This window comes from Carassius auratus, chromosome 41 (genome assembly GCF_003368295.1).
Source record: "Carassius auratus strain Wakin chromosome 41, ASM336829v1, whole genome shotgun sequence".
NCBI lineage: Eukaryota > Metazoa > Chordata > Actinopteri > Cypriniformes > Cyprinidae > Carassius > Carassius auratus.
The window spans coordinates 26,543,240-26,555,950 of NC_039283.1; the positions used below are offsets into that span (position 1 = coordinate 26,543,240).

At 33.9% G+C, this 12,711-nt stretch overlaps 1 protein-coding gene across 1 annotated transcript in view; it reads left to right on the top strand.

Moving 5' to 3' along the window:
* Positions 1-5,942: 5,942 nt before the first annotated feature.
* LOC113059462 (sodium/hydrogen exchanger 1-like) overlaps positions 5,943-12,711 on the top strand; it is a 33,100-nt gene continuing 26,331 nt past the window's right edge. The window contains exon 1 of the mRNA XM_026227995.1: positions 5,943-6,810. Coding sequence (XP_026083780.1) covers positions 6,537-6,810 — 274 coding nt within the window. The 5' untranslated portion in view covers positions 5,943-6,536. The remainder of the gene's footprint in view (positions 6,811-12,711) is intronic.

Below are 12,711 nucleotides of genomic sequence, written 5' to 3' on the forward strand. Positions count from 1 at the left end.
TGGTTCTGTGTTAAATGTCATGACATGAATGCAAACAGATTGAGATTATAGTGCATGATAGACTTGTTTTTTTAAACACTTTACAATAAGGTTGCATTAGTTAATGTATTAGCTGGCATGAATAAACAAAGAACAATGCATTTATTAGAGAGAGTTTATTAATCTTTGTTCATGTGAATACAGTCGTTCATTGTTAGTTCAAAGTGCATTGACTAATGCTAATTTTAATAATGCATTTGTAAATGTTACATTAACTTAGATGAATAAATTCTGTAGATATACTGTTCATGCTTTAGTAGTTAAACACTAATGAACCTTATTATAAAGTATTTTTCTGTGAAACATTACATGACATTATGGTGAGTAAATAGAGTTTATATTAAGTTTTTCCTGTAAAAGATCATTTTAGAGATCATCTGCAGACTTAAACAGGAAGGTCCTCTAGTGGACATCTTCAAAAATGCAAATGCAAATGATTATATTTCCTTTTTCAAACTAAATGTTTGTAATTTGTATTCAGCAGTATAAAACAGATCATTCAAAGCCATTGTAAAACGCTTATGCACACACAATATTAATATTACATTTAAAATAAATGTTTTTATTCAGTGAAGATGCATTCAGTAGATCACAAGTGACAGTAAAGACATTTATAATGCTGCAAACATTTATATTTAAAATAAAACCTGTTCAATGAACTTCATCAGTGACTCCTGAAAGAAAAGAAAATTATATGACGTTTCCACAAAAACATGAAGAAATCACAAAATATTTTTCTCGAGCAGTAAATCATCATATGTTCATGATTTCTGAAGATCATGTGACACTGAAGACTGGAGGAATGATGCTGGAAATAAATTAACTACATTTTAAATACAATAATTATAATAATATTTCACAACATTCCTGTTTTTTTACCATTTAATCATATTTTTGTTCCTGATTGTTATAGAAGCAATAAGCCCCTCAAAGCTTCACTGATGTTTTCAGACAGAAACAGCAGATCAGAGCAGGTTCAGGTTTCTTCTGCATGTTTTCCAGATGTTTTTCTGCTTTAAAGTCTACCAGATGCTCATTTAATAGCTACTGCTGATTCAGAAGTGTGTGTTTTAGTTAAACTCCTTAAATAGTCAGGAAGAGGAGGATATAAGGTGATTGGAGCAGATGCGATTGTGGCGCGAGCAGAGAAAGTCACGTGACTTTGTTTTCGGCTAGTTTCACTAGTTTACCATCATTTAACTAGTGACCAAAGGCCAACAGCGCCACCTGCTGGAGAAACATCTATCTATCTATCTATCTATCTATCTATCTATCTATCTATCTATCTATCTATCTATCTATCTATCTATCTATCTAGAGCTGACGTTAAAAATGCCTGAATAGCAAAAAAAAAGTGTGGATAAACCAATATTCTGCACAAAATATGATTACAAATACTTCTTTTTTTATTATTATTTTATTATTTTTATTTTCTTGACTGAATATATTCAGATCAGCTGGTATTTTGGTTATATTTTGAAGTCGATGCATCACTAAAAATAACGCTGGCATTCTAGCAGAGGAGCAACAGATGCATTTAATCACATTATTTATGAACACGTTCAAGTATTACATAATAAAAGTCACGCACTGTGCCTGTGCAGATCCAGAACGCAGTGTCTTTTTTTTTAAAAAAAGGATGATTTGTGGTTAACAGTATTTTCTGAGTGAGGACAATAAATCCTGCGATTGATGAGTGAAAGATAATAAACTATATTACACACACACACACACACACACACACACACACGCAAAGCATGTCTGGACCAGTGTGTGTTATGCAGTTATTCTTCAGTTTTCAAGCACATTGTCATTAGCCTACATTGATTAGGTTGTTCTATAGTATAAATTACATTTCAGCATTTGTTATTTGTCTTGCAAAATACTTTTTCAAAAGTTGGGCACAATTTGTTTTTATTCTGGGCAGGTGAAGTAATCATTTCCAGAGCTTCTCTTCATTTACTATCATTTGCTATTCACACAGTGTGCATATGAGTATAAAGCATTTCACGACACATGCACACTGCATTAAATATACTGTTTCCCACAATGCAACGCACTCAATGTGACCTTCTGCTTCCATTGTGATGAATGAACTTGGTAAAACTGCTAATTTGTTGATCGTACAGTCAAACATTAACACATTTGCAAGGTTAAAGTGCAATGATGATAATCAGACAATACTCACAGACTTGATGAGCAGCATGCAGCGTGATGAGGTCACATGACAACATTTGAAACATTTATCACTGCATGCTGGAAAAACAAAAACAAGAGTAAAAACCTTATTCGCCAAGGTAATAGTTAGTAATAGTTGCATCAGTGTGTATGCGGTTTGTTCAGACATTACAGCATGAATATAACCGTGTTGTTTGCTGGGGACAGAGACATTCGTTTAAAGCACCATTTGTCCTAATTGTCCATGATGTCATCTAAACACTTTGACCAGGATGAAATGAGCAACTACTTTAGGATTCTGACAGATAACAGTGTTTGTGTTGAACATGATGATGTGATGTCTTTCATTTCTGCATCGCTGACGTCACGTTCTGATATCGTTTCTGCAATTGTGGAGAAAGTCAAACCGTTTAGTGTTCACTGCAGAAATACTGCGGTAAAATCTTTTTTTTTTTTTTTTTTTTTTTTTTTTTTTTTTATGTGTGCGTGTTTTAGCTTGTTTGCTTTCCAGAATTTGCAGTAAAAGCTATTTGCAAGTGAGTCACAAGGTTTGTGTTTAGTAAGAAAAAATGGTTTAACCACACTGTTTTTAACCACAAGTGCACAAAAGATCAAAAGCAAAGATATATTTGATTCTGTATTGACAAGACTGATATATGAGCTGGCAAGGTCTGACAAAACCTTCACAAATCTCATAAACTCAGTATTCATCTGAAGACGATCTGTAGCTGTCTTCAGAAGTTCCTCTCAGCGAATGTCACATGGAAGTTTTTGTCATTTCCTGTGGCTCTCAGACAGCGGAAGGCTTTTAAAGACACAAATGTTTTTCCTGCATTCTCCACGTTCTCTCGTGTCCCTGAGGATCTCGGCTCTCAGCCATCCGTGAGCCTGGGAACAGAAGACGCCCCCCTTCATTTTACAAAAATGCAACTTTGGGACTTTATACTCAACTGCCCATGGTTTTAATGTTATTCACAAAATTGTGCATTTTACATTTTTGTACTTTTTAAAAAAAATACACAGCCATACAAAGTACATCTAAACATCATGATTTTATAACCAGTGTCTTTCTAAAAAAATAAAAAAATAAATTACACTAATAATACTACAAAATGCTTTTATATATGTTTACAATATTTTTCTTTTTTTATATTTTATTTTTATACTTTCTGATTTTAGTTTTTAATTTTAATTAGTTTTTGTCATTATTTTTATTTTTCATACGCTTTTATTTTGTATGAAAATTGCAATTTATAAATGTAGAAATGTTTTTATTTATTTTTGTATGAAATTGTGCATTTTACATTTTAAATACACAGCCATACAAAGTGCATCTAAACATCATGATTTTATAACCAGTGTCTTTCTAAAAATAAAAAAATAAAGTAATTTAATTATAATAAAAATGCTACAATATGCTATTATATATTTTTACAACATTTATATATTTTTATTATATTTTATTTTTATACTTTCTGTTTTTAGTTTTTAATTTTAATTGGTTTTTGACATTATTTTTTATTTTTTTTAAGCTTTTATTTTGTATGAGTTATTTTAGTACTTAACTAAACAAGAGAAATGTTGCCTTGCTACTTTTTATATTTTAATTTCAAATTGTACCATGTTATTTATTTAATATGTTAGTGTTTTAGTATTTAATTTTATGTTTAATATTTTTTTTATTTAATTATTGTTTATATATATATATATATATATATATATATATATATATATATATATATATATATATATATATATATATATATATATATATATATATATATATATATACACACACACACACACACACACACACACACACACACACATATATATATATATATATATATATATATATATATATATTTCAGTAAATAGTTATTTTATTTCAAGGAATAAAAATGTTTTTAAGGTTTTTGACATGTTTCAGTTTTGCCTGTAATGTAAGGTTAAGGTTATTTTGTCATTCCTTTGACATTCTGGGTCACAATGAATGTAAGTCCTTTTAGTCTTTAAATTCAATATAATAAGGAAGAAAAACAATCAGATGAATTCACTGACATTTTGAAGACGTTTGTGGCCTTTGCATCTTTTTCTTTCAGCTTTCGTTTCCCATCTGTATTAATTGTTAATTCATTCACTTGTCTTTAACATCTAAGAAGGAAGTCCTGTTTAGACGCACAGTAAGACACAGATAAATGTAATAGATAATTTGCAATCAGATGCTCATTATTGTTTTTACATGCTCTCTGTGTGAATACACATGTGGGTGGTCAAAGTAAATTGCTAGTGTGTGTAATGACGCCAAATAAAAACAATGCAGGTAAATGCATGACACAATGGATCTTTTGTTTGTGCACCAATTCTGTACATGTTTTAACTTCTCCTTCCTCGTGATTATAGTTATCTGAGTTGTTTACTTGCTTCCACTTGTAGACAGTCGTGTCACAAGTCAGCAGGAGGATTATGAAACTACTAGTTGGTTTCACGTGGCTAATTGGTGCATGATATTTCACCTGGTTTTATTTAAAAACACTTTGTCATATGACAATAACAGTCATTTTGATGCAAAGTGCACATTCCAGACTGTGTGTAGAGGTGCATTGCAGTTTTTTGGATCTATTGAGCCCCCTTCAGGTGTAAAGGACACGTGTGCGGTGAAAATGAAATAAAGAGGTGATATGAGAAAGGGTGGGAACCGCACTGATTCTTGGTTCTTGATTTTCTTGGAAAGCAGCAGTTAGTGTTGAATGACTAACAATGGAATCATCTTGTCATGGCACGCAGGGTTGCCAGATCTACGTGACATTAACAAACCAATAACAAAACTCATCCCATTCCACCTCGAAATCAAAAACAGAGATTTCAGATTATACATAGGCCTTTACACAAACACATACATAAATTTATAGATGCTATATATAACGTATCAGTATGAAATTTAAATATAAATAGAACTTATGCATAATGATTTGCTACTTAAACGCTATGAATTAAATTAGTACATGCTTTAAGGGTTTCTTGAGTGATATAAAATCATAAAATACTGTATTTTATACATTTGTCAACGTCTATCTGACATTAAACATTTAAATTACGCAATTCTATTTGTTTTTAAGTATTGTGTAAATTTAATACACATAAACAGAATGCTATATAAATCTTTGTGTGATGTACAAAATTAGACTATGGATGACGTCTAAACCATTTAAACGATGGCATATTTCATTTCGAAAAGCACTGGTTCCTGTGAATACTGACTTTGATTTCTGTTTATTCATCATTGAAAGCTCTCATATGACTTCTATATGGTGCTTTTTATTTTAAATCTTGTCCGCACCAGTCTCCATTCACATACATTATACTATTTTTGTGTTTGAACAAGGAAAGAAACCCATACAGTTCTGAAATGACATGAGTGTGAGTAATACGAGGAAATACATTGACCTGGTGTTTTTGTTTTCCTTTTAGATTAACAGCACCAGTCCCGATTCATTTATTGCATGAAAGAACCCGACCCTTTTTTAGTGCACAATTTAAGAAATAGAAAGGTAACACAGGTTAATGTAAACAGAATGTTCTTTATTTTATTTTGCACAAACTACTCCTTTTAAGAATCCCCAAATCGGCTGAAAAACGCGCGATCTGGCAACCCAGCCTCCTCTCCGCTGGATGCCGCTGCAGTCCAATGAAGAGACCCCTCCCACATTCTCCTCTAAACCTGCCCAAGGGTGTGTTTTTAGAGGGGTACGTATACTTGTTCTGCATCACGCACTGCATGCATGGAAAAGGGAGTCGGTGTGTGTGTGTATAGCAGTCGAGGAAGTTCTTTGAGGAGCCGCGAATAGTGCACCGACATCGGGACAAGACGCAACAGGCTCCGGTGCTTTAAGAAGAGAAGCCACCGAGATGCGGAAAACGTGTCTGTATCGATGAGGACTGTTTTTGGAGTTTCCTTTTCACGGGGTGTTGTTGGTGATGATGATATAGGAAGAAAAAGAACACCATTTGTACCTTATAGTGTAATGCGTTAAGATAATCTTTACTTTATAAAGCCGCACATATTTTCTCGGTTATTTGCAGGTATATGTGCACGCGCACGCTCACCTGTCTATAGTTCCTGGTTATCCGTCTTCACCTGGAGAGGGTGCACTGCTCGGTTTAAGAGCCAGGAAGTAGGAAACCCAAGATGCTTTTAGACTTCAGAAAATGATCCAGGAATCATCTCGTAACTTAGATTGACACGAACCCCCCCTGCTCCGAAAATACAGTGTTACTCGTGTTTCCGGAGAGGCTCGGTTCCTCTCATCTTCTGAAACATGGAGCTCAAGATGTTCCTCCTGGTCTCGGGGCTCCTGGTGGGCAGTTTGGTGGCCCTCGGAGGGGCCTCGGGCTCTCCAGCGAAGGGATGCAAAGACAACAAGCCTCCCGTGATCGAGAAGGACTGTCACGAACCCGCGAAGAACAGAACCGATAAGAAAGAGAACGAAACCGTGAAGAAGTCCTTCCCGGTTCTGTCTTTAGATTATGAAAACGTCCGGCTCCCCTTCGAGATCTCATTATGGGTTCTGATGGCTTCACTAATGAAACTGGGTGAGTGTGTTTAGATTATTATGTTTAGACACATCTATCTATCTTTCTGTCTGTCTGTCTGTCACACATAATATCAAAAATTTTATATAAAAGTGTTATTTTTCCATTTTCAGTGTCTTTTTCATTCTATACGTGATCGACTATGATGTGTATATAAAACAATGCATTATTTTTAATATGAAGTTAAGTAGACCCTCTCTGTAATGTATTCATGTATAATTAATGTATATTAAAATGAATATATATATATATCATGTCACGTATATCACATATGCGTGATGTATAATATACTGTTTTAAAACATGTTATTTATTTGGTTATATAGTAATAAGTAATATCACAAATGTAAACTATAATATCACAAAAATGTGTGTGTGTGTGTGTATATATATATATATATATATATATATATATATATATATATATATATATATATATATATATATATATATAATATTTTAATGTATTTGAAATATATATAAAACTTATTTTATTATAATGTAATATATTCTGCATAATACCTAAATCACATAATTTCTAAATGTTTATTTTTATATTCAGTGCCGTAATTTCTAATATAAAATATTATAATGTAAAAAAATAAATAAATAAATAAATATATATATATATATATATAATACCATAACATTATTTTAATTAAAAAAGATTTTTAAATATAGGCCTTGTTTTACAGACAGGGCTTAGATTAAGTCAAGATTAGGCCGTAGTTCAATTAGGATATTTAAGTAATTTTTATAAACATGCCTTAGAAAAACAAAATCTTTCAATTAAAACAGCTCAGATTTACAATTTAGTATGGCACTAGGCTTTTTATTTAATTTAATTTTTTTTATCATATTTAATATTATATATATGTGTGTTTGTGTGTGTGTGTGTTGTGTACTTATGAGTTGACTCATATGTCATAATAACACATAAAAAGTGTTTATATGATTGTAAAAATTTCTCAGAAATGTGAAGTGAGTTCTGCGAAAGTCCCTTGCAGAATTGATGTGCATTAATATTTTTCGATCTAGTGTAGACGTGAATTAGACGTTTAATGTGATAGAGTCTTGATGCTGACAGCTTGTGCTGAGCGATCGAGCTCATCAGCCCAGAGAGACACTCAATTACCTTCATCCCAGGGGCATTTTCTTCTCTACTTCTCTATTTTCCTCAGTAAACATTAACTTTTCACACTGTGATAGTCGCACAATCATCAGAACAAAACAGTGAGTGTTTAGTCTCGCTGTCAGCATGAAGTCTGGTCCAGTCTGCAGTTTATCTGGACGAGAACTGTGTATTTAAGCAGGAAGACTGACATGTGAAGTGACCAATGGAACGTCTGGCAGCTGTGCGGCATCAGCCAATCAGCTCTTGCCATCGTGTGCATTGTGATTCATGCCAATGTGTGCCATCTGAGACTAGCACAGTGGTAACCTGAGAGTCTAACATGCTTGCCATTGACTGATACCTTACAGTGGAAAGTGTCGATTAGACGTAGTGCTAATTAAAGTGCATACTGACTGAGAGTGCACACTGCGCTGGGCCTGTGTATTTAAAGCTTTCGAATGGTTTTGATAAGTGTAATATGGTTTATTTAATCTTGTGCTCCTCCCTGAGTGGGTTGTATTTGGTGAGGCGGTTCATGCATGATGCTTCTTGTGATGTTTTGGGGAAATGCAGCAGGCGTGTGATGCAAGAAAAGAGGAGGATGACGGAAGGTGGGTCACGTATGTTGCAACGCTGAGTTTGCACGCTTCTTCCTGTTTCAGTTTACTAGTCACGAGTGCTACTTTCTTCCTGATGCACGAGTCGTCCGCTGCAGTCTGAAGCCGTCTGCATGTCGTATATTCATTGCCAGGCATTTTTAGATTTTCTTCATTGACCTTTTTTTCTTATCTTATCTTATTTTTTTAAAGAAACTCCACCCAGATCTTTTCTGAACAGCTAATGTAGCACCAAACCAGTCTTGAGTCTCCGGGGATATATTTGTAGCAATAGCCAAAAATACATGGCATGGGTCAAAATTATAAATTTGCGTTTTATGCAAAAAAAAACCCAATTAGGATATTAAGTAAAGATCATGTTCCATGAAGCTATTCTGTAAGTTTCCTACCGTAAATATATTAAAACTTAATTTTTGATTGGTAATATGCATTGCTAAGGAAATTCATTTGGACAAATTTGAAGGTGATTTTCTCAATATTTAGATTTCTTTGCACCCTCAGATTCCAGATTTTCAAATGTTGTATCTCAGACAAATATTGTATGATCCTAACGAACCATGCATCAATGAAAATCTGATTTATTCACCTTTCAGATGATGTATAAATCTCAATGTTGAAAAAGTGACCTTTATGACTGGTTTTGTGCTCCAGGGTCACAAATGAGTTCAGATGGCTCATGCACTACAATATTATATCGTATACATTTTCCAAAGTCTTTGGTTTGGTTTTGTCTGGTCTCACAGTCAGGCTGTGTTCAGTCTGGCTCCTCGGTATCTTTATCATTCAGAGTATTTACATCTCAATCCATCTGTTCAAATGAATTGGCACCTCTGCAAGAGTTAAGCATTAATTTTTCTGAATATGTTAGTCATTATTAATAAATGCTCATCATGGAGAGTGAGTGCCAAGTCTCACAGCCTGAAGATGGCAAGAAGTAGTTCATACAGTTATCGGCATGGGTGTAAATCAAATGCCATCCGAGGGTTAATGCATCAGTTTAAATGAACTCCTGTCAGGCGGGTTCGGATTGCATTGATTGCTGGGTGTTGTTTGTTTCGTCATCTGGCAGTGCAGTAATTATGTTGGCATACTGTTATGCTATTTAAACTTCTTCTTCTTCTTTTTTTTTTCTTATTATTATTTTTCTGACAGAAATTCTGAACGCTACTCCTCCTAGGGCTTTAAAGCAACAAGCCCCAAACTCGGCAGACACCTGCGGGATAGAGCGTTGCTGGTTGCTATATCTTTTCAGACGGATCAGACTTAAAGTTTTTTTTTTAATTAATTTTTAAATGTCAAAATACATTACCCATAGACTTACATTATCTGAGAAAAAATGCGCCCCTAGTTGCAATACCCAAAATTAAGGGAGGAGTCGGCCGGGTTTCGTTTCACTTTTAAACCGGTTAAAAATACCAAGTAAATAATACAATTTCCCTCAAACTGACAAGCTAAACCAACATATCTGATTATTACAGGGGTCAGGGCTCATTAATAATTGATTTCTGGGCAGAGAGCAGTCAGAAAGATGAGAGAAGAATCACTGCTGCTGTCTCCACGGAGCTCACAACGAGCGAATTCATTCTTATTTAAGACCTTTTAAAATGTCGATTGCACGCAATCCACACGTTAGAACACACCAAGAGCTAAAATCAGATGTTTCTGAACTGTTTAAAGTAATAACATGATATATTCGCGGCACCGCAACTGCCCGCGAGCTCGCGATGTATTTCTCTGAACACTTGAAGAGAATTTACAGCCTGTCACATTAAAACACTGCAGCGAAACGGCACAAAACAATTAGAACAATATATTATACTCATGAAAATGAGTGTTTATATGTGATTGTGAGATTTGGTGAACCTCACATCAATTGTTATCCATCGTCACAACATGGTAAAGTCATTTATATATATTTTTTAAGAGCTTCTTAAAATAAATATTCCTGCGAATGCACACAATCCACCCATTAGAACACACTAAGAGAAAAATCCAGGGGTTTTTGAGCCGTGTATGTGTGCAAAATGCAATATTTGACATCGCGAAGGGAAAAAAAGTCACATGACAGCCGCGTTTAGGGCGAGATCAGACAAATAAATAGGCTACACATTTCATTCACACTGACAAGCTAAATCAACATATGTTATTATTACCGGGTCAGATATCTCATTAATAAATTATGTATCTGACCAAAGAACAGAGAGAAAGACGAGAGAGAAATGAGCACTTCATCAGCATTTTTTAAGAGCTTCCAAAATAATATCACAGCACTAGTCCACCCATTAGAACACAACAAGAGCAGAATTCAGGTGTTTTTGATATGTTTATGTGTGCAAAATGACATATAATTTGACAGCGTGATACAGCTTATGAATACTGGAAGGAAAAAAGTCACGACAGCCTTTTAACTCTGGAGTCGATTAACGCATATACGCGTTTTGAGTCATTTTCTCCTGATAACCCCGACAATTACTTAAATTACATTTTCAGTTTTAATCGTACAGATAAGAGCAATACATCAATCGAATCTGTAAAGGGTCTACTTTTTTTTGGATACAAACATAATAACAACAAAACTTTGTGCACTTATAAAATAAAGATAACAAACAAGGTGTGCTGTCTTCAACCTTGGTCTGCGCTGATCTTCATTTACAGCACGTCATTAAAATGAACTTTAACTCCATGAATACTCAACGAAGAGACATGAGAGATATATCTATAGAAAGCTTGACATGTCTACTTTTAAACCAAACAAGTGCTGCCGAACAAATATTCTGTGATAAAGTAATCCATATCAAAACAACGCGATATCCTTTTTTCACGTCTAATGTGTATGGAAGGCCAAGAGGGTCAAATATACACGTGAATTTTAACGTGTCTCTGTAAAGGGTCTACTTTTTTTTGGATACAAACATAATAACAACAAAACTTTGGGCACTTATAAAATAAAGATAACAAACAAGGTGTGCTGTCTGCAGCCTTGGTCTGCGCTGATCTTCATTTACAAACACGTCATTAAAATGAACTGTAACTCCATGAATACTCAACGAAGAGACATGAGAGATATATCTATAGAAAGCTTGACATGTCTACCTTTAAACTAAACAAGTGCTCCCGAACAAATATTTTTTGATAAAGTAATCCATATCAAAACAACGCAATGTCCTTTTTTCACGTCTCCCTCATTATATCTAATGTGTATGGAAGGCCAAGAGGGTCAAATACACGTGAATTTTAACACGTCAACAACACGTTAAATACGTGTATTTCATGCGTAGACAACACGTATTTAATATTATTCATTTATCGGCGCTGCACAACATGGTAAAGTAATTTATATATATTTTTAAGAGCTTCTTAAAATACTATATTACTCCGATATTATATCCAATATTAGTTAACGCGTTAAATACGTGTTGTTTACACATGAAAAATCAGTGGGTATTTAACCTGTATTTCACGTGTTAAATACACGTGAAATACACTTGAAGTACAAGTTAAAAATCAGTTTGAAGAGGTCAATGTCATTGGCTGCTGAGGACTTGGGTCAAACCACTTCTGTGAGCTTAGAAGGGTGTACCATTCATAGACAAGCAACCACCATTTAACATGCTATAGATCAGCTTATTCAGCCTTATTATTTAGTCTTTTTTCTTTTCCGTTTTGTATAGCCTATAGAAATAATATATTTAAGTTTCAGTTTTATGAAATATTTATTTTATAATAAATATTAATTAAAATTTTGATTCAAATTCTTTAATTTTTCAGTGATGTGTGATAACTTAAAATATGTTGTCAGTACTATTAAAATAAGATTAAATTGAATGGTATTTAGGAGATTATGGTTTTTGCATGACTTATTTCACATTCAGCTAGACAACACTGTCGTAGCTGTTTTCATAGCCTAGGCTTTTTATTTAAAAAGAAAACCGCAAGGGACCATGGAAAAAGACTGTTGCAGGTGTATTTTTTTATGGTATTATTATTTTTTATTTTTTTTGGCAGCGGGGCAACTCAAGAATGCTAGGCACACAAGTACTGTGGCTCTTTTGCCCCATGGCCAAGATGGCCAAGCCAACATCAAAGTTAGTTCACTAACTTTTAATTCTAGTTCAGGTTGCTACTCCTCAAGAGACAATGTGAAATTCTTGGGGGGTGACCCCAAATAGTC